The 22,889-nt window shown below is 41.8% G+C and overlaps 2 protein-coding genes across 2 annotated transcripts in view; one reads left to right on the plus strand and one right to left on the minus strand.

The window, feature by feature from the left end:
* The window catches only part of RHCE (Rh blood group CcEe antigens), a 71,722-nt gene extending 67,179 nt beyond the window's left edge, over nucleotides 1-4,543 (plus strand). Inside the window, exon 10 of the mRNA XM_067460547.1 lies at nucleotides 4,231-4,543. Within this exon, the coding sequence (XP_067316648.1) occupies nucleotides 4,231-4,257 (27 nt within the window). The 3' untranslated portion in view covers nucleotides 4,258-4,543. The remainder of the gene's footprint in view (nucleotides 1-4,230) is intronic.
* Nucleotides 4,544-8,717: 4,174 nt separating this feature from the next.
* Nucleotides 8,718-22,124, minus strand: TMEM50A (transmembrane protein 50A). Its single transcript, XM_060784428.2, has 7 exons — nucleotides 21,964-22,124; nucleotides 19,477-19,589; nucleotides 17,637-17,749; nucleotides 14,140-14,207; nucleotides 12,593-12,685; nucleotides 10,958-11,027; nucleotides 8,718-9,050 (listed from the first exon to the last, which is right to left on the minus strand). The coding sequence occupies exons 2-7, from the start codon at nucleotides 19,567-19,569 to the stop codon at nucleotides 9,005-9,007; spliced, it is 483 nt and encodes a 160-aa protein (XP_060640411.1). The 5' UTR covers nucleotides 19,570-19,589; nucleotides 21,964-22,124; the 3' UTR covers nucleotides 8,718-9,004.
* Nucleotides 22,125-22,889: the final 765 nt, after the last annotated feature.

Raw genomic sequence — 22,889 nt, forward strand, 5'->3', positions numbered from 1 at the left:
AGGTATCTCCCACCTCCGCTCCCTCCTTTGTTTTTGCGCCTACCTTCAGGAAAGGTGGGCATCTCCACCTCTCTCTCTGTCTCTTTCTCTCTCGGTCCCAAAGGCTGAGGAGAAAGTCAGGAGAAGAGGTGACTTTTGGTGCACACGCCGGGGTCTTCAGGCACACCTCCGGACCCAAAGCGGGCCAGGCAAGGGAGGAAGTGCCGCAAGTGTAGTTACTGGGATGTATAGTTTACCTACAATCAAAGAGCATTCTGAACTCCACCAATGATAGAATTGAACCAAATATGGCACACAGAACTCCCACGACAAACAGAAAATATATATCAATATTGGTTGGGGGGGGGGGGGGCGCCAAAATACTGTTGGCTTACCGTTGAAAATTACCTAGGCTGCCTCTGCTTAGCCATCACCCCGGGTATAGCCCAGCCAATCAGCTACATGCATCTTATTTTACAGTTGACACACAAACACGAACTGATTTCTTGCATGCTCTAGCAGATTTCTTAGGTCAACCACTTTGGTCAAGAACATTTCTGCTTCGTAACAGCTATTCATTCACCTTTGGAATGGAATATGTGAAGGAAAGAGGGCTAATTGTTTAGTTCCAGTTGTCCTGATCCTTCTTGTCTCAGAAATGAACTGTAATGTGAAAAGGAGTCTGCAAGGAGTTACCTCTTATCATTGACTTGCATTGAATCATAAAATCATAGAGTTGGAAGAGACCTCATGGGTCAACCATTCCAACCACTTGCCAAGAAGCAGGAAAATCGCATCCAAAGCACACCCGACAGATGGCCATCCAGCCTCTGTTTAAATGCCTCCAAAGAAGGAGCCTCCACCACACTCTGGGACAGAGAGAGAGTTCAACTACTGAACATCTCTCACAATGAAGAAGTTCTTCCTAATGTTCAGGTGGAACCTCGATTCCTGTAGTTTGAAAGTATTGTTCTGTATCTTGGTCTCCAGGGCAGCAGTAAACAAGCTTGCTCCCTCCTACCCATGACTTCCCTTCACATCTTAATACCTGGCCCTCATCATGTCTCTTCTCAGCCTTCTCTTCTTCAAGCTAACCATGCCTAACTCTTTAAGCTGCTCCTCATAGGGTTTGTTCTCCAGAATCTTGATCCTTTTAGTCGCCCTCCCTGGACTCATTCCAGCTTGTCAATTGCGGTGCCCAGAATTGGACACAGTGTGATTCCAGGTGTGGTCTGACCAAGGCAGAATAGACAGGTAGCATGACTTCCCTGGATCTAGACACTATATCCCTATTGATGCAGGCCAACGTCCCATTGGCTTTTAAAGCTGTCGCATCACATTGTTGACTCATAGTTAACTTGATGTCCAAGGACTCCAAGCTCTTTTTCAAATGTACTGTTGTCAAGCCTGGGTCATACACTCTTCTCAGGCTGGATCTACACTTTCATATATTTGCATTATTATTAGCACTGGATTATATGAACTTGATTGCTTTGAATTGGATTATATGAGCTACACTGCCATATAATCAAACCCCCCCCCCCATCTACAATGCTATATAACATCCAAATTATCTGCTTATAAATGAACTTGATAGGGGGAGTGTGTCCCTATTGATTCTCCTGGACCTCTCAGTGGTCTTCGATACTGTAGACCATGATGTCCTCTGGGACACCTGGGATTTGGAGCAACTGTTCAGCAGTGGCTCCAGTCTGTCCTGGAGGGTTGCTCCCAGAAGGTGTTGCTGGGGGCACCTACTCGGCCCCACAGCCTTTTTGTCCTATGGGGTCCTGCAGGGCTCAGCATTGTTCCCCATGTTGTTTAAAATCTACATGAAGCCGCTAGGAGAGATCATCCAGAGTTTGGCAGTCTGATGCCATCTGTATGCAGATGACGCACAACTTTATCACTCCTTTCCATCTGCTGCTAAGGATGCTGTCCAGGTCCTGAACCAGTCTTTGGCGGCAGTGGTGGTCTGGATGAGGGTGAACAAATTGAAATTGAAATTTTACTTTGTAGTAAAATAATATGGTTGCACTATCTACAAGAACAAGGTTTCCATAACACAAATAAAGTTCTTTATACTTGCTTCTTTGCTTCAACCTGGGCTTCTTTCTTATGAAGATAAACAGCTTCTAGCTTTGCTCTCACAGAGGTTCCTCTCACACCCAACTTACACAGGAACTTCACACATTGGAGCTTTACACATGAGGCTTTTAACCTGGGGCTTCTCTCATCGAAGCTTCTCAAACCAGGCCTTCTTATACTGAGGCCTTCTAACACTGAGGCCTTTCTCCCACTGAGGGCTCTCTCAGAGTGACATCTCTCTCACACTGGGGTGATCTAATATTGAGGCCTTCACATACTGAGGCTTACTAACACACTGAGGCCCTTCTCCCACAGAGACCTCTCACAGACTGAGGGCTACTAAGTTATAGGCACTAGGCTTGGGTAACCATGGAAAAATTTGGTTCTAAACTCGTTTTGTTTTTAGGGGGGCCTTGCGTTTTGTTTTTTAAAATAATTCCGAAATTTTCCTTTAAAAAATTTCGAAATTTACAAAATTTCGTAAAATTACGAATCGATTCGTTAATGGCGGACGAGATTGCGCAATATGCTAAAAAAACCTCCAAATGGGACAGGAGGAACTTCTGAAGCTTCCCTCTCCCTCTGTTGTTGACTGTTGGTGTGATAAAACAAACAACAACTATAAAACTTGCACCAGACATGCGAAAATAATTACGAAATAAATTGAAAAAATTGTTTCGAATCTAATTTACTCCTCACACTATTCCTGCATGGCTCAATATTGGATCGTAAGCTAATTTAAATATGAATAACGAATTATGAAATTAACGAATGAAACCGCCCAAGCCTAATAGGCACATCTGCTTATATTGAACTGCATCTTTTACTGAGTCTTTGTATACATATAACCCTTTTAGTGCTTGCCTCACATTTTTATAATTCAAAATACCTAGTTAATTTTTAATATTTCTGGCGGGACTTGCTTCTGATTGAACTTATTAGGACCACCCACAGACTTTAGTACAAGGAAAGTATGTCTTCTGAACTATACCTGAACTTATATTAGGAATCAAAGACTAAACTGGAGAAAATATCCAAGTGCAGTTCTGTGATCTCTGGTAGTAACAGAATGCATTGTAGTGTTGCACTGTAAACATTATCAGCATTGCATTTTTTTACCCAACATCCAAAACACAAGTCATTTACTTGTTAAGCTTGTATTGAAACCGGGGAATCATTCTCCCCAAATACACCCAGGGTTCCATAAAAGAGCAAAATAAAATGTTATTTTTTTAAAATAAATTATCTTTATTGAGTTTTTTAATAAATAAGTGGGGGGAGGGAAGGGGAAGGCTTGTGGAGGGGAGAGCAAAGGTTGGAAAGGGGAGGAGGGAGGAAGTGTGGGGAGGGGGAAGGGGTACATACAATACATACATACAGGGCATATACATACATTTATATCCATACTAACATACCTATATCAAACTCACCTAGTGTATCCCCCTGCTTTCCCCCCTGCTCAAAGGGGAGAACCGCTCAGATACAACTACGTACACAACATATACATTTACACTAATTAAAAACATACGACTTCCATTTAGCTTCCAAACGAAGTGTCTTCCAATGATACCAGGTGATCCTCATTGGGATCTCTTATTTTAATTTTCACCCGCCCAAGACTATATTAAACCTATCTGCATCTCATCTTTTCAGATCACAATTATTTTAAAATTCAAATTTACTTTTTTCATATTCCTCAAAATCAGTCCAATCCGTCTGCTTTACTGGTCTTCCGGAGCAATTTCTCAGGAAGAACGTTAACTTATCCATGTCCTTTATTTCTATTAATTTATATAGCCATTCATCCATCTTTGGAATGTGCTCATCCTTCCAATATCTTGCCAAAGTTATCCGAGCAGCAGTGGATATATATGTAAGCAGGATATCTTCGTTACGATTCAATTTTAAATCTTCATCTAACAGGCCTAGTAGGAAATATTCTGGTTTTCTAGGGATCTGTTTCTTTAATATTTTTTGAGCCTCTCCCTGTATGGCTTGCCAGTATTTATTCACCTCCGGGCACGACCACCACATGTGATAATAAGTTCCTGGTTGTTCCTTACATTTCCAGCATGTATTTTGGTAATTTGCATACATTAGACTCAGCTTTTGAGGTGGTTATTTATTTTTGTTAGTGTCCTCACACTATTTTCTTTTTTCTAGTTCCCAAATTTAGCTGTTGGATACTGAACACAGCCGTCAAGTAAGCTAGACGCTCAAGAGAGAATCGTTTCCTATTTGTTCTCATCAGATTCTACAAAGTGAGACTTTGTGTCTGCTTTATTAAAGCCGTGAGAAGTTCTGCATTCATCTTTCTGCAGTAAAGAATGATTTGCAAGGCTAAATAAATGCATAACACTACAACCCTGTGGTGTTTGTTTTGCCGTCTGTGCCCCTGCTCAAAAGATTTCGCCTCGCTTTCTGTCACTGTGATAACACAATGTAACAAAAATTGACAAATTAAAAGTGTTATTCCCTGTTTAATTGTTTGGTCCTTACTTTGTGTGGTCCTTACTTTGAAAGTAGTTATTTTACTACAAAAACATTGTATTTGTGGCTGCCACAAGATAGGTTGAATTGGTTGAGACTCGATGGGATATTCATTGAAAAACTATATCAAAATGTGCTGAAGGATGTCCCGTAAAAAAACAAGTTTTTTCCATGTTTTTATGAAGGAAGCGATTAGGAAATGACATTTATAACCCAGGAACAAAAATCGTGTTACATAGTGTGATTGATTTTTGAAAAGTTGGGCTTGTCATAGAAATAAGGATTAATGATATAGCTGCAGTGGAGATACCTTTTCCCCATTTCTAGGAATGAGTTTCTCTTCTGAGGGGCAGATTTCCTCTCACTTCCAGGAATGAGTTTCTCTTCTGAGGGGCAGATTTCCTCTCACTTCCAGGAATGAGTTTCTCTTCTGAGGGGCAGATTTCCTCTCACTTCCAGGAATGAGTTTCTCTTCTGAGGGGCAGATTTCCTCTCACTTACCAGGCCCAGAAGAAGTGGCATGCACCCTCTGCCTGCACGTCTAGCAAGAGCCAAGTTCCTGTAAGGTATGTACAGCACTATGAACCAGACCCAAAAAGGCAGATGCTTCTCATCAACATGAATGTGCTAGAATTTCAACTACTGCGTGATATTTATTTATTTATTTATTTACTATTCTTGTATACCGCTGTATCTCAAGCCCGAGGGCGACTCACAGCGGTTTCCAGACAGCAAACAACAAAGACAATAAAAACAGCAATAATTAATATACCATAACAATTAAATTACACATTTCCATTACTAGCTAATAAACAAACATCAATACACAATTATCACAAAACCCACCCCCGATCGCCTCATCATCCAAGCGTGATCCAAATTCGACGTCCATTGTTTCGTTCCTATGTTCAAATTACCAGAATTGCACTGAATTACTCAAACGCCTGCTCAAACATCCAGGTCTTCAACTTTCTACGGAATGTCATGAGAGATGGTGCCAGCCTAACATCTACAGGAAGGGCGTTCCACAGCCGAGGAGCCACCACCGAGAAGGCCCTATCTCTCGTCCCCGCCAACCGTGCTTGAGAGGCTGGCGGGATCGAGAGCAGGGCCTCCCCAGAAGATCTCAAAGTCCGGGTGGGTTCATAGGCCGAGTTGCGGTCAGCTAGGTATCTTGGGCCGGAACCGTTTAGGGCTTTATAGGCCAGTACCAACACCTTGAATTGGGCCCGGTAGCAAATCGGCTGTCAGTGGAGCTGGTGCAACAGGGGGGTTGTGTGCTCCCTGCGCTCCGCTCCTGTTAGAATCATGGCTGCCGCGCGTTGGACTAGTTGCAGCTTCCGGGCCGTCTTCAGGGGCAGCCCCACGTAGAGAGCGTTGCAGTAGTCTAGGCGGGATGTGACAAGAGCGTGTACCACCGTGGCCAAGTCAGACTTCCCAAGATACGGGCGCAGCTGGCGCACGAGCCTGAGCTGTGCAAATGCTCCCCTGGTCACCGCCGAGACCTGGGGCTCCAGGCTCCGCGACGAATCCAGGGTCACACCCAAGCTGCGAACCTGTGTCTTCAGAGGGAGTGCGACCCCATCCAACACAGGCTGTAACCCTATACCCTGTTCGGCCTTGCGACTGACCAGGAGTACCTCTGTCTTGTCTGGATTCAACTTCAATTTGTTCGCCCTCATCCAGACCGTCACAGCAGCCAGGCACCGGTTCAGGACCTCGACAGCCTCCTTAGTAGCAGGTGGAAAGGAGTGACAGAGTTGGACATCATCTGCGTACAGATGACACCGTACCCTGAAACTCCGGATGATCTCACCCAGCGGCTTCATGTAGATGTTATATGCTTTGGCTGCAGCCTGGGACCCCCAGCAATAGCCTCCATTTGCAAGTACAGATGTCTGTAACTTGGGGACTGTCTGAACTGTATATATCAGGGGTCCTCAAACCAAGGCCCGGGGGCCGAATACGGCCCTCCAAGGTCATTTACCTGGTCCTTGCTCAGGGTCAACCTGAGCAAGGTTGACAACAATTCTATCTCATCAGCCAAAAGCAGGCCCACACTTCCCATTGAAATACTAATAAGTTTATATTTGTTAACATTGTACTTCGTTTTAATTATTGTATTGTTTTAAGTGTTTTTTTGCACTACAAATAAGATATGTGCAGTGTGCATAGGAATTCATTCATGGTTTTTTTTTCTTCAAATTATAATCTGGCCCTCCAATAGTTTGAAGGACTGTGACCTGGCCCTCTGTTTAAAAAGTTTAAGGACCCCTGGTATATATAAAGAGCTCCCATGATTCAAAGATGCACCCTGCTTTTAGAAACATTTGAAAATACAGTATTTTCAAATTTAGAACAGCCCCCTTCCATCACAACTTGCTGTTAAGTATTAGTATCCAATTTTTTCATTTGCTTCTCTCTGCTATTGGTTCTTTTTCTCTTAATGTCATGTTTTTAAATAGTAAACCTGAAAGTGGAGATTACCTTATTTTTATTCACCTGTTCAAGCTCTTGGCTTAACTAGGCAACTTTCAATTTCCTGTTAGCTTCATGGTTATGTAGGTGGAAAGCACACATATGTTTTTATTTACCTGTTCGAGCTCTTGGCTGTCCCAGGTAACTTTCAATTTTCATTTGGCTTCACGGTTATGTAGGTGGAAAGGACACGTGTCTTGGCAGGGTTAGGCTTCAGGTGGTTATCTTTGTAGTAGCTGCAGAGATCTTTCAGGGAATTCGGAAGTTGGTGTTTGACTATTTCAGTGTGTTTTGCTTATGTTAGGCCAACACTGCAAACACTATTTCCACCCTAAATATTTCGGTGTCACCTTATATTGTACACTAACATTTAGGAAACACTCCGAAGCTTTAGGTGCTCTTACTGTCTATTACAGGAAAAACCAGCTGATTCCTAATCCATCTAAAATACAGACGTGTGCTTTTCAACTTGAGACAGACAAGCATCTTGAGCTGTGAGGATTACCTGGGAAGGAATCCCACTGGAGCATTGCAGCACAAATACTTGGGAGTTATCCTGGACTTACAAGAAGCACTGCTTGACTATCAAGCAAAAAGTGGGATCTAGAAATATCATACGAAAGCTGACTGGCACAACCTGGGGATCACAACCAGACAGAGCGAAGACATCTGCCCTTGCGCTTTGCTACTCTGCTGCTGAGTACACATGCCCAGTGTGGAATACATCTCACCATGTTAAAACATTGGATGTGGATCTTAATGAGATATGTCATATTATCAAAGGATGTCTACACCCAACACCGCTGGAGAAATTACACTGTTTAGTTGGTATTGCACCACTTGACATCCATCAGGAAGTAGCAGCCAATAATGAAAGGGCCAAGGCAGTGACATCTCTGGGCAATTCCCTGTTCAGTTATCAGCCAGCATGCCAATGCCTTCAATCAAGCAATAGTTTTCTAAGATCTACATAGATACTTGCAGGAAGACATCAGCAAGGGAGAGTCCAAAAGTGAAAAGCCAGAACCTGGAACTTCAAGCCATGACTGATACCGAATGAGAGACTCCCTTTAAGGCACTGAACAGACTGTGCTCTGGCTTCATGGGATGCACAGCCAACCTTAGGAAATGGGGCCACAAAGTTGAGTCCATGACATTCAAGTGTGGAGAAGAGCAAACCACAGACCACCTATTAAGCTTAAGCGGCTGAGGGGGGAAAGGAAGGGGCCAGAAGTTGTTAGGAATTGTGGGAGTTGAAGTCCAAAACACCCAGAGGGCCCAAGTTTGCCCATGCCAGATATATATTAATTTTATGCCCCTTTTATTCAAAAAGACTTAAATACCGTTCTGTCTCTTACTGAGGAAAAGGAGCCCCCGGTGGCGCAGTGGGTTAAACCCCTGTGGCGGCAGGACTGAAGACCGATAGGTCGCAGGTTCGAATCTGGGGAGAGGCGGATGAGCTCCCTCTATCAGCTCCAGCTCCTCATGCAGGGACATGAGAGAAGTCATCCACAAGGATGATAAAAACATCAAAAATCATCCTGGCATCCCCTGGGCAACGTCCTTGCAGATGGCCAATTCTCTTACACCAGAAGCGACTTGCAGTTTCTCAAGTCGCTCCTGACACGACAAAAAAAAAAAAAGGAACTGTACAAAAAAAGCCGCAACTCACACTCAAGAGCTATGAAAGAAACATTTATATTTTTTTAATATCCATTATAACAAAAACATTCAGCAAGAGGACGACTTTGTACGACTCTCTTATCCTTCTTAACAATTTTACATTGGTCATACAATAAAATGCTTAATGTCGTAAGCTAAGAGAAGAGAACAGAATAATAATAATAAAAAAGAAGAAATGTGCTTCATGATTTTAAAGTGTAGACAGTGTTTATCGTCAGTGATATCAGAGCGGAAATGTTACAAAATGGAGGTGGGCGATTAAAAATAGCAGGCCGGGCGCAGTCCCTTATTGCCACAAATCTTCCGTGCGACCAAACTTAAAGACCAAACCTCTGCAAATGAAAGACAAAAAACATTTAAAAGTGAAAATGAATAGGTTCAAATAGTTTTTGAACATTGCTTCCAATATTAACTTGGACGTCTAATAGGAAAAGCTATATAAATAAAAATGTAATGTTCATTTGTGGGATTAACAGAATTCAAAAACCACTGGGGGAATTGACACCAAATGTGGACACAAGACACCTAACAACCCAATGGATGTCCTTCACTCAAAAAACACTGAAAAACACAGCAGAAGGGACTTTAAAAGCCCCCAAAAGCTAAATGACGAAAAGCTAAATGACAATACAGAAAAAAGGGAAGAAAGAGGAAGGGAAGGGGAGAAAAGAAAGAGGGAGGGAAAGAAAGAAAGAAGGAAAGAGAGAAGGAAGCATGGAAGCAAAGAGAGAAGGAAGAAAGGAGAGAAAGGGAGGGAAAGAAAAAGGGGGAATGAAGGAAAGTTAGAGAAGGAAGGAAGAAGATAAGGAAAGAAAAAAGGGAAAGAAGGAAGGAAAGAGGGAGCGAAGGAAGGGGGGAATGTAGAGAAAGAGGTGGGGAAGGAAAGAAGGAAAGAGAAGGAAGAATAGAGAGACAGCAGAAGAGAAAGAAAAGGGGGGAAGGAAGGAAAGAGAGAAGGAAGGAAGAAGAGAAGGAAAGACGGGAAGGAAGGAGGGAGGGAAGGAGGGAACGAAGGAGAGAAAGAGGGAAGGTTGGCCACAGCAAAGCGTGGCAGGTACCGCTAGTATGACATAAAATAAGAGATTTCGTATGCATGTGGGTGGAGAGACAATTTGGGATGCTAGAATTATGTTTGGTAAGACTGCCTGCCCGTTTTCTTTGAATGTCCCAAATATTTTTCCCAGATACTCAACTCAAACCTTTAAGTTACTTACAGGGCAGTAGCCGGGTTGGGGGGGGAGAGGAGACATGAGAAGCAAAAATTAAACAAGTCCCTCCAGAACTGCAGGCACTTTCCCAAGCAGATTTTGACAATGTAATCATACTGTAATTACTCGCAGCGATAGCATACAATACATAAGAAGCACAATGGGGAAAGAAAAGCTGACTGGACTTGCATACTTGAGTGTCCACCAAAGTTTATCAATGGAGCCTGATTTCTGTCAAAGTGTATTGACACAGTTTTCAAGTGTTTCCAACAGATGTAGAATTCTTTTGTAACTATAAATTACCAATTGACAGTCATTTTTAGTTATTTTAAGACTCAAAACTTTGGATGTTTATAACTCAGGGACAGTCTGTATATATATTACAAATGCTTCACATTTTTGAGTACAGCAGAGTCTCGCTTATCCAACATAAATGAGCAGGCTGAAAGTTGGATAAGCGAAAATGTTGGATAATAAGGAGCGATTAAGACAGTGGTTCTCAACCTGGGGTTCCCAGATGTTTTTTTGGCTTTCAACTCCCAGAAATCCTAACAGCTGGTAAACTGGCTGGGATTTCTGGGAGTTGTAGGCCAAAAACATCTGGGGACCCCAGGTTGAGAACCACTGGGTTAAGGAAAAACCTATTAAACATCAAATTATGTTATGATTTTATAAATTATGCACCAAAACATCAAGTTTTACAACAAATCAACAGAAAAAACTGTGCAGTAACGGTAATGTTATGTAGTAATTACTATATTTATGAATTTAGCACCAAAACATCACAACGTACTGAAACAGCTATGGATCCAGGCGGGAGGCAGACTGGGTTGGATAATACAAAACGTTGGATGAGCAAAGGTTGGATAAGCAAGACTCTACTCCATTTTGTTTCAGTCTCTTTGTGCTTTATGTCATCTTTATACTTTTTTTGGACTGTCATTTCTTGTTGATTTTAATATTGCAAGTGATTTATTTTTGTGTATGTATTGCCTTACGTGATTAAAAAAGAAACAGAAATGCATCCTTACCCAAAAAAGATAAACGCGTTTTGGAAAAAGACTGCAATTCCTGGATATACCGCGGGTTTGTCTGGTTTGTCTGAGAAGGAAAAAAATAGATTGCCAGATATTTATTCCTAGCCCCGACACGCCACTAATGTCTATCTAAACGATTTTGTAAATTCTGAAGGGTTTGGCAAATGGTTAATTCTGATACTATTCCTATCAGAAACTATCCTCAGAGGGACTGAGGTCTGTTGGAACTAGGAAAAAGGGTTTATATATCTGTGGAATGACCAGGGTGGGACAAAGGATTCTTGTCTGCTGGAGCTAGGTGTGAATGTTTCAACTGACCACCTAGAGCAAACTTTTCTTGAGAAGTGATTAGATGTCCTTGTTTGTTTCCTCTCTGGACATCTAATCACCTCTCAACAAAAATTTGCTCCAGGCACTGTCAGGCCATTATATGCTAATCAAGGTGGTCAGTTCACATCTAGCTCCAGCAGACATGAGTCCTTTGTCCCACCCTGGTCATTCCACAGATATATAAACTCTTTTTCCTAGTTCCAATGGACCTCACTACCTCTGAGGATGCTTGCCATAGATGCAAGCGAAACGTCAGGAGAGAATGCCTCTAAACCATGGTCATATAGCCCGAAAAAACCTTCAACAACCCAGTGATTCTGGCCATGAAAGCCTTCGACAATACATTACCCAAATGTTATTTGGGAGTTTTATTTCCTGGGGTTTATAATTCACCTACAATCAAAGAGCATTCTGAACCCCACCAATGATGGAATTGAAACAAACTGGGCCAAACTTTCCACACATAACCCCCACGAACAACAGAAAATACTGTTTTCTGATGGTCTTTGGTGACCCCTCCCAGGGGTCCCAACCCTCAGGTTCAGAAACTCTGACTTAAAGCAAGAGAGCAAATCATTCCCAGGAGATTCCTATCCAGGCAATGGCAAGATCCAGAACCATTTAGTTTCATCAAGGTTTTATTTTGATCTTTTGGAACATAGTTCTCCATAGGGAAAAACTTTACAGAAAAATAAAACATTGCTCAGTCTCTGAAAAAGGAACACCCCCAGCCCATTCTCTGCCTATGGGAATCCCATTTCATTATTATTTATACAATATCATCAATGTAAATGGCGTTTTTAGAAAACTTTCATAAGCAAAAGAAAGGCCCTTGCCCCTAAGGAATGTACAATCCAACATTTATATTTATATGGCAAAGGCTGGGAGTTGCAGCCTAATGTCTAGGCCAGGGGTCCTCAAACTAAGGCCCGGGGGCCGGATACGGCCCTCCATGGTCATTTACTCGGCCCTCACTCAGGGTCAACGTAAGTCTGAATTGACATGAAAGCACACAACAATCCTGTCTTATAAGCCAAAAGCAGGTCCACACTTCCCATTGAAATACTAAATTTAAAATTGTTCATTTTAATTATTGAATTGCTTTTTTTTTTTTTTGCACTACAGATAAGATATTTGCAGTGTGCATAGGAATTCATTCATGTTTTTTTCAAATTATAATCCGGCCCTCCAATAGTTTGATGGACTGTGACCGGCCCTCTGTTTAAAAAGTTTGAGGACCCCTGGTCTAGACATTGCCCACTCTGTAGTAAAATATTCATTTTGAAGGTTGGAACCTACCATTAATAACGTATCCTCCAAAGAGGACCCACATGGACGCAATCAGGGATCCAAAAGCCAACATGAACCCGATGAACAGCCAGATGCGAGCACCTTACAAAAGAAACACACATATGTAATTTTGAATAATAATAATAATAATAAATCTTTATTTATATCCTGCTTTTCTCCCTCATAGGACCCAAAGCTGCTTACAACGTATTACAATCATGTAAACAATAATCCATATACATCAATAATAAGTATAAAACATCATAAAATAAGCAGTTTAAAACAACAATAATATACATTAATAAGATGAGTAGCTCCATATTTGTGCATTAGACAGATTCTACATTTTTCATATATAATAATGCAAAGATATACAAACTTAAAACATGCTCCCTTGTGCAGGAAATACTTTTCATGACTATTCTCCTCTTAAGCATCCACTGAAGTGGAGTTTGTGGGGCCAATGACACTGATCAAGGTGGCTAGAAAACATACCTGTTATTTGTTCATATGTATACTTTATTTAGCATGTCCAGCATGGAATATATCTCACCACGTTAAAACAGTGGATGTGGCTCTTAATGAGACATGCCACATTAATACAAGATGTCTACACCCAACACTGCTGGGGAGATTAGACTGTTTAGCTGGTATTGCGCCACTTGAAATCTGCAGGAAAGGAGCAAGTCATGGACATCTCCATCCCATCCTCTGTTCAGATATCAGCCAGCATGCTAATGACTTAAATAAAGAAACAGCTTCCTAAGATGTACAGAGATACTCGCAGGCACACCTCAGCAAACGGGAGTCCAAAAGTAGCATGCTAAAACCCAGAACCTCAATCAGTGGCTGATACTAGATGAGAAACTCCCTCCTGGGCAACATGGAAGGCGCTGAACAGGCTGCGCTCTGGCACCATGAGATGAAGAGCCAACCTTAAGAAATGAGGCTACAAAGTACAGTCCACAACATGCAAGTGTGGAGAAGAGCAAACCACAGACCACTGATGACAATGGAGGACCTTCTTACAGTGACACCAGAGGCACTCCAAGTGCCAACTTCTGGTCAAAGGACATTTCGCATAACACCAAGTTTTTAAGTTTGTGGTTGTTAAAATACATTATAACTGCATTCTCAATTTGCTTCTGACACGATAAATAAATTCAGCAACAACGTAAGAGGAAATTGGTTCTTTTCATTTCTGCAGAAGCCATCTATGAAGCGATGAAACCCCCCTTGAGATTCTACAACTTAATCCCTCACATGTGCTTTTTGAATTAAAATATTTGTTTTCACTCTCTATGAAAAAGGCACCAAATAAATATCCCAGTGACAGAGTTGGCATGGTGTGCTTAAAAAAGAAGTAGGACCATCTGCTCACAAAGGAGGAGGTAGAAAAATGAACTTGTACAGCATTTCTTTCCAAAAGAAGGAGCTAGCATTAAACAGTATGAGGGGGAAATCTACCATTTGGAAGTTTTATCTGTGAAATTGAGACTGTTTCTGTGATGAGCCATAAATAGAGTGAAGCAAAAATATTAATGAGCAAGATTTACCTGTTTGTCCAAGGCAACCTTCACTGTAACTATCTCCGCGCACTTGTCCATTGGAGACTGCATTGATCCTATATGAAAAAAGAAAGCAGAACTTCAAACATTTAGTCCTTTCAAATCCAGCATCTGAAAACACTATGGTAGTCAAATAACTTCATATCCAATCAACACTGTAAGGCTGGGTTGCTGTTGGGTTGAGAGGAGGAAAAATTTAGAAACTAAGACTAGGCATTTATCTGATGCTACCTGGCAAATTCATGGTAGAGGCATGATTTGAACAAAATTTTCTGCTTACTGTCCTGATGCTCTCTTACAGTTGAAATTATGTATATTCCCACATGGAGATAGGATATTCAATTATGAGCACTGCTTGTTCATGTTTGTAACTTTCTTTTATACGTTCTTAGTTCTTTAATAATAATAATAACAACAATAACAAATAATAATAACAATAATAATAATAACTATAATAACAACTTTATTTATATACCACCCTATCTCCCCAAGGGGACTCAGGGCGGTTTCCAACATATAAGGCAAAACATTCAATTGCCAAAAAGGAAAACCACACAGACAAATAAAATCATCTATATAAATAAAAATGTAATGTTCGTTTGTGGGATTAATATAACTCAAAAACCACTGGACGAATTGCCGCCAAATTTGGCCACAAAACACCTACTAACTCAAGGAGCGACCATCACTAAAAAAAAAAAAAAAAAAGATTTTGTCATTTGGGAGTTGTAGTTGCTGGGATTTATAGTACACCTACAATCAAAGAGCATTCTGAACTCCACCAACGATGGAATTGAACCAAATGTGGCATACAGGACTCCCATGATGAACAGAAAACACTAGAAGGGTTTGGTGGGCATTGACCTTGAGTTTGGGAGTTGTACTTAACCTACATCCAGAGAGCACTGTGGACTCAAATAATGATGGATTTGGACCAAACTTGGCACGAATATTCCATATGCCCAAATATGAACACAGATGGAGTTTGGGGGGAAATAGACCTTGACATTTGGGAGTTGTAGTTACTGGGATGTATAGTTCACCTACAATCAAAAAGCATTCTGAACCCCACCAACGATAGAATTGGGGCTCATTACTTTATTTTCCAGATCACCAGACTGGGCCACAGCAACGCGTGGCAGGGGATGGCTAGTAAAAAAAAAATCTTACTAAAACATACATAAAATTGTAATAACTAATTTCATTATAGCTCCATCAGATACATTCAAAATACCAATGGCCAGAATTACAAAGTGCACACAACCAATAATAAAAAGGCTGGGCAAGGGATAGTGCAACACTGTATCATAGGATCGGGTAAGTGGATAAAGTGCTGAACAGAGTACTATCTAATGGCCTAGGGCAGTGGTTCTCAACCTTCCTAATGCCGCGACCCCTTAACACAGTTCCTCATGTTGTGGTGACCCCCAATCATAACATTTTTGTTGCTACTTCATAACTGCAATTTTGCTACTTTTACAAGTTGTAATGTAAATATCTCATATGCAGGATGTATTTTCATTCACTGGACGGAATTTGGCACAAATACCCAATACGCCCAAATCTGAATAGTGGTGGTGTTTGCCGGGAGAATTTATTTTGTCATTTGGGAGTTCTAGTTGCTGGGATTTATAATTCACCTGCAATAAAAGAGAATTCTGAACTCTACCAACGATGGAATTGAACCAAACTTGGCACACAGAACTCCCATGACCAATAGAAAATACTAGAAGAGTTTGGTGGACATTGACCTTGAGTTTTGGAGTTGTAGTTCACCTACATCCAGAGAGCACTGTAAACTCAAACAATGATGGATCTGGACCAGACTTTGCACGAATACTCAATATGCCTAAATGTGAACACTGGTGAAGTTTGGGGAAAACAGACCTTGACATTTGGGCATTGTAGTTGCTGGGATTTATAGTTCATCTACAATGAAAGAGCATTCTGAACCTCACCAACAATAGTACTGGGCCAAACTTACCACACAGAACCCCCATGACCAATAGAAAATACTGTGTTTGCTGATGGTCTTTGGCGACCCCTCTGACACTCCCTCGCGACCCCTCCAGGGGTCCCGACCCCCAGGCTGAGAAATGCTGGCCTAGGGAAAGGGCCTAGGGACTAATCATTCTCAAAAACCTGTTGGAACATCCAGGTATTTGGGTCCCTTTAGTAAGGTGTATGCACTAAGCCTAACTACGAGGGTTATCAAGAAAGTAAAGCTGCAAGGTACGTAACTCTTGGGAATTTTCTCAGGGGAAGTTGGTATCACTGCCATATAGCAGGAAGCCACCAGAAGCAAACGAGCAGTGCCAGCCGTCAGTAGCTCATTGACTGGCATTGTGGAGAAGGTTACAGATGAGTGTCCTCATTCTGTTTCCCTCCAAGTGCAAAGTTTGCGCTGTAATACACTACCTAAATGTGTAAGGGCATGAATGCTGCTACGATTCATCGTGAAATCGTTTCAGTTTATGGAGAGGACGTAATGTCAAGACAGCATGTGTCAAAATGGGTACAGAATATATTGTGAAACCATGAAGAAACTTTGCAGAGCCATCCAAAGCAAACGTGGTAGGATGCTGACAGTGGGAGTCTGTCTCTTTCATGACAATGCGCATCTACACACTGCTCATGCAACACAAGAGTAGTTAACTTCATTTGGTTGGGATGTTTTAAGCCACTCCTCTCACAGCCTTGATCTCGCACACAGTGACTATCACCTGTTCTCTAAACTGAAGGAACATCTGGGTGTAAAAAAACGTTTTTCCAACAATCACCAGATGAAAATTGAAGTGACAAACTGGCTGAAAAAGGCAGAGGGAAACTTCTATGACGCAGGCATCAAAAACCCGTCCCACGGATGACAAAATGTATTGAACTGAATGGTGATTATGTGGAAAATAATGTAATACCTAGGCTACAATCCATGTAAGTTTTATTAAATTATATTCATTTTTTGTAGTTTTAAAAAATCTTATAACCTTACTTTCCAGATAGCCCTTGTACATCAGATTGTATTTAGTTAATATGTCTATGATCATTTACTTGGAATATAATTAATGACCTTTTGGGATTGACTTCTGAGTAAGCATGCCTGTGACCATAAAATAATACCCTTATACAGCATGCAATATTTTAGTGCAACTCTGTCATCTTCAACTTCCACCCAATAACCAATATTACTTCTACTTAAAGTAGTGATTCATGGACTTCTGGTCTCTGGAAAGAAAGAAATAATTGTACCCAATGGAATAAATATGACACTTTGGATGGAAAATATAAACACAGTTCTCTGCATCAGACAGCTGAAGAAACAGTTACCTACATCACTGAATTCATTTTGTCAAACAAAACAAAGAGAAACAAATCATTTGTTTATATAAAAGTGATAAAACTGACATATCAGATTATATACATAATTTAATTTATATTTTAATACAAGTTCTGAAAGTAAATATTATTTGAATGCAAATTATACCTACATTAGGAATGCAACTGTCGCTATAACTCCACATGCATGGTATGAATGGTTGAACTGCTTCGAATCTGGATATTTAACAGCTGCATCTATGATGATCCACCAACCTGTAAAAAACTATTTGAACACAATATTTTTAATGCAACTGTCAACACAATACTGACATAAGGCCATCACGGTGATTATCAGACATTCATTGAAAGTGACAACAATCAGGAACCAGTGAGAAAACATTTCATTTGCCATGGATGTAAAGTTGTCAAAAGAGAAACTATTATTGTTGAAGGCTTTCATGGTCAGAATCACTGGGTTGCTGTTAAGATTTTTGGGTTGTATGGCCATGTTCCAATCCTGATGTTTTGCCTGTTTCTATGGCAGGCATCCTCAAAGGCTGTGAGGTTGGAACATGGCCATACAGCCTGAAAAACGTACAGCAACCCAGAAACTATTATGGCAAATGTTTGCACTCCAGTTTGTTAGCTAATGGGACTCCTCCATTTGGAATGCCTGATCTATTTCAAGTAAAAGAAAGACAAAGACCTTGGAAGCAGGCAATAGAACATTGTCAGCCACAGCTATCCTTGTGAACAATTTGTTTTTTTAAATCTATCTCAAAAAGAACAAGTTGCCCACACTGATGTACAATGTTACAGATTTACACTCACTGGCCTTTTGGTGCAACATAGGTATTATTATTATTTTTTGTCGTGTTAGGAGTGACTTGAGAAACTGCAAGTTGCTTCTGGTGTGAGAGAATTGGCTGTCTGCAAGGACGTTGCGAGGGGACGCCTGGATGATTTGATGTTTTTATCATCCTTGTGGGAGGCTTCTCTCATGTCCCCGCATGAGCTGGAGCTGATAGAGGGAGCTCATCCGCCTCTCCCTGGATTCAAACCTGCAACCTGTCGGTCTGCAGTCCTGCCGGCACAGGGGTTTAACCCACTGTGCCACTGGTGGCTCCATAACATGGAACACAGGTATTGCACATCTAACACTCACATTTCATGCATCTCACAAAATAGGACAAGCCCACAAAAAGTTTATGCCACAATACACATTTTATTAAGAGCCTTAGACCACTTTGTTTTTGTTGCAACATATTAATAAAGTTATCATTCAGAAATTCAGCACATGAGCAGAACGATTCAATTCAATCAAACTTAGCGGACTTTAAATAACTGTTAACTGAATCTTGATTTAAATTTGTGTAAGTTGTCTTGGACCCCATCTCCGGAGAAAGGTGGGGTAGAAACTGTTGCAGTATATAAGAAATCAATTAATGTGTGTGTGTCAACTGTAAAATAAGATGCATGAGGTTGATTGATTGGGCAATGCCCAGGTTGATCACCGAGCCTGGGACTTTTGGTTACTATTACATTTTTTGTTCAGGCTTGAACTATGCAAGTGTTCAGAGAGACAGTTTTGAAGAGTGAAGCAAAGAGAGAGACTGAGTTTGGAGTGTGCTCTTGATTCATGAACTGCTGAAGGAGTTTATCTACATGGACAAAAGAAAGACTATTTTAAATCTCTCATGAAAGGACTTTATGTGAGTTGATGCAACTGACCACACTGTACATATGTTGTTTTAAACTATGAGGAGTAAACTATTTGGTTGGTATTTGTTCACTTGTGTGGCATACTTTTGTCTCTGACAAGGCAGTGTGTGAGCTGATCAAATGTGAGCTACATGTGATTTATTTTACATCATGCCAACAAAAACCCAGTACACAAAAGAATGAATAAACAGCATATTTACAGGATAAATAGCAAATTATTAGATATCTGAAAAACACCCGAGGAACAAGAAAAATACAAACAGTTTAAGAAGAATTAAACATACTTACCAGGACCCCAGCGGCAATAGATGCGATTGTGTTTCGTTTTTCTCCCCAGTCAACACATTCTGAGCATCTCATGTTCTCAAGGAACCCAGACATGTTTCTGTGCTTTGGAAAATCTACAAGAGATAATTAATTTTATTTCTTTCTCTGTCTTTTTTAACATGCCCATTTTAATGGATTAAATGCAGCAACCAATTTTTTTTAATTCAAAAGGTTAACACAGACTTTGCCATTTTATATAAGGAAGAACCTTATCCTATGCCTGATGGACTTAGTTTGAACTGTTGATCTCCATGGGGGTCCAGGAACCAAACCCCTGTGGATACCAAGGGGTCACTATATTGCCTTTGGAAGAAATGATCAGATTGGCACCTGTCCATCCAGTAGTCAGCCTTGAGCCCCTTCCACACTGCCATATACAATCCAGATTATCATCTTTGAACTGGATTATACAGCAGTGTGAACTCAGGGTCCTTCCAGACAGGCTCTATATCCCAGGATCTGATCCCAAGTTTTCTGCTTTAAACTGGATTATATGAGTTCCCACTAATAGATAATCTGGGATAAACAGAAAAACTGGGAACAGATCCTGAGATATAAAGCCTGTCTGGAAGGGCCCTCAGACAACCCAGTTCAAAACAGATATTGTGGATGACAAACCTTGATATTCTGGGTTATATGGATGTGGAAGGGTCCTCATAGAATTCAGTTCAAAGGAGCACCCACCCCCAGTGCCATAATGAGGTTTTTTTTTTTTTGGTCGTGTCAGGAGCGACTTGAGAAATTGCGTCGCTTCTGGTGTGAGAACTGGCCGTCTGCAAGGACGTTGCCCAGGGGACGCCTGGATGATTTGATGTTTTTATCATCCTTGTGGGAGGCGTCTCTCATGTCCCCGCATGAGGAGCTGGAGTTGATAGAGGGAGCTCATCTGCCTCTCCCCGGATTTGAACCTGTGACCTGTCCTGCCGGCACAGGGGTTTTACCCACTGCGCCACCGGGGGCTCCTAATCCTTGTGCTGACAGGTCTGAAGACCGACAGGTCGAAGGTCTGAATCTGGGGAGAGCATGGATGAGCTCCATTTGTCAGCTCCCACTCCCCATGTGAGGACATGAGAGAAGCCTCCCACAAGGATGGCAAATCATCAAAATATCCGGGCGTACCCTGGGCATCGTCCTTGCAGACTGTCAATTCTCTCACATCTGAAAACAACTTGCAAATTCTTAAGTTGCTCCTGACACACACACAAACACACAAAAGTTCAAAGCAGAGATTGTGGATGACCTGCCTTGATGTTCTGGGTTTTATGGCTGTGTGGAAAGAGCCCGAGGCCCACTGTATCCTGCCATATGAAATTCAGATGGTCTTCTTTGAACTGTATTATATGGCAGTGTAGACTCAATCCAGTTCCAAGCAAAATCATGCAGATTATTTGCTCTGATCATTTGCATGATAGGGCAGTGTAGAAGGGCCTCCAGCATCTGACTGCAAATTATCTTCTTAACCCAGATTATACCTGGCAATGTAGATTTATATAACCCAGTTCAAAGCGGATCATGTGGATTGTCTGCTTTGATCATTTGGATTATAGGGCAGTGTAGAAGGGGCGCTGACATCTGATCGCAAATTATCTTATCTCAGATTATATCTGGCAGTCTCGACACATATAATCCAGTTCAAAGCAGATCATGCGGATTGCCTGCTTTGATAATTTGGATTATAGGGCTGTGTAGAACGGGCTAGAGGATGTGATCGCATATTATTTTTATTTATTTAGAGTTTTTGAGGGACTCAGGCCGGTTTACAGCATACAATAATGAGATACAAAACATCCTCATAATACAATAAAACAAGTGCATTAAAAGACAATAATAAACTATGTTTTTATCCCAGATTATATCTGGCAATGTACTCATATAACCCAGTTCAAAGCAGATCATGCAGAGTGCCTGCTTTGATAATTTGGCTTATAGGGCAGTGTAGAAGGGGCTCCAGGATCTGACAACTAAGTATCTTCTTATCCCAGTTTATATCTGGCAGTTTAGACTCATACAATCCAGTTCGAAGCAGATCATATGGGTTGTCTGCTTGCATAGAAGACAGCCTACGCTCTCTCCACTCCTTGCTCTCTCTTAGGGGCCTTCCACACAGACACACAACCCAGAATATCAAGGCAGACATGCACAATGTCTACTTTGAACTGGGTTATCTCAGTCCACACTGCCATAGAACCCAGTTCAATGTGGATTGGTTATAGCTGTGTGGGCAAACTTGGGCCCTGCTTAAGCGACTGAGGTGGAAAAGGAAGGGGCCTGGGAGTTGAAGTCCAAAACACCTGCACGGCCCAAGTTTGCCCATGCCTGGGCTAGACGCACAAGAGAAGCAAAAGGCTCCACTTTGCAGAACTCGACTTGCCCCCTTTAAACAGCAAACCGCTCTCCGGAACCCTTTTCTGGGGCAACATTTCCCCGGGGGGGCCCTTTCCCACTTACCTCCCTTTGGCGTTTCCTTTTGGGAACGAAAAGCCCGGAACGAAAAACGCCTTCCGCTCACTCTGCCCTCGCCCCCTAAATAAACAAAAGGAGACGTCGCCCGAAGGACCCGTATGTTGAAGAGGCCGCCCTAGTGCGCAGGCGCAGAATCGCTGAGCGCGGTCATGTGTGCAGATAGGTTTTAGAACAGCTGCTCTGGAGACCGAGAGACGGTTTTGATAGGGAGTTCTCTGATGACGCATGCGCAGCCTAGTCGGCTGGCGGACAGAACGGAATTGCGCAGGCGTGAGTTCTGAGGCCCTTTCCACACAGCTGTCTCAAACCCACACAGAACTGGGTTCTATGGCAGTGTGAACTCAGGCTCTTTCCACACAGACATATAACCCAGAATATCAAGGCAGATCATCCACAATATCTGCTTTGAACTGGGTTATCGGAGTGCACACTGCCATATCATCAAAGCAGATAATGTGAAATTTTATACAACTCTGTGGAAGGGGCCAGAGGCCTCATCTCAGTCTTTCAGAATGAAAGCCCAAACCAAGGGGAGTCTCTCATGTGGTATCAGCCATTGGTTGAGGTTCTGGGTTTGAGCCTGCCACTTTTGGACTCTTGCTTGCTGAGGAGTTCCAGTGAGTGTCTCTGTAGATCTTAGAAAACTATTTCTTGATTTAAGTCATTGACGTGCTGGCTGATACCCAAACGGGATGAGCTGGAGATGTCTCTGCCTTGGTCCTTTCACTATTGGCTGCTACTTCCCAGCAGATGTCAGTTGGTGCAATACCGGCTAAACAGTGTAATTTCTCCAGTGGTGTAGGGCGCAGACACCCCGTGATAATGCGGCATGTCTCATTAAGAGCCACATCCACTGTTTTAGAGTGGTGAGATGCGTTCCATACTGGGCATCCATACTCAGCAGCAGAGTA

Source organism: Anolis sagrei, chromosome X (assembly GCF_037176765.1).
Source record: "Anolis sagrei isolate rAnoSag1 chromosome X, rAnoSag1.mat, whole genome shotgun sequence".
In the NCBI taxonomy this organism is placed as follows: domain Eukaryota; kingdom Metazoa; phylum Chordata; class Lepidosauria; order Squamata; family Dactyloidae; genus Anolis; species Anolis sagrei.

Coding starts and splice junctions, on each gene's coding strand:
- TMEM50A (XM_060784428.2), bottom strand. CDS start 19,569: ATGTCTGGGTTCCTTGAGAACATGAGATGCTCAGAATGTGTTGACTGG. Junction 17,750..19,476: donor CTATTGCCGCTGGGGTCCTG/GTAAGTATGTTT, acceptor GTGTTCAAATAG/TTTTTTACAGGTTGGTGGAT. Junction 14,208..17,636: donor GCGACAGTTGCATTCCTAAT/GTAGGTATAATT, acceptor TTTTTCATATAG/GATCAATGCAGTCTCCAATG.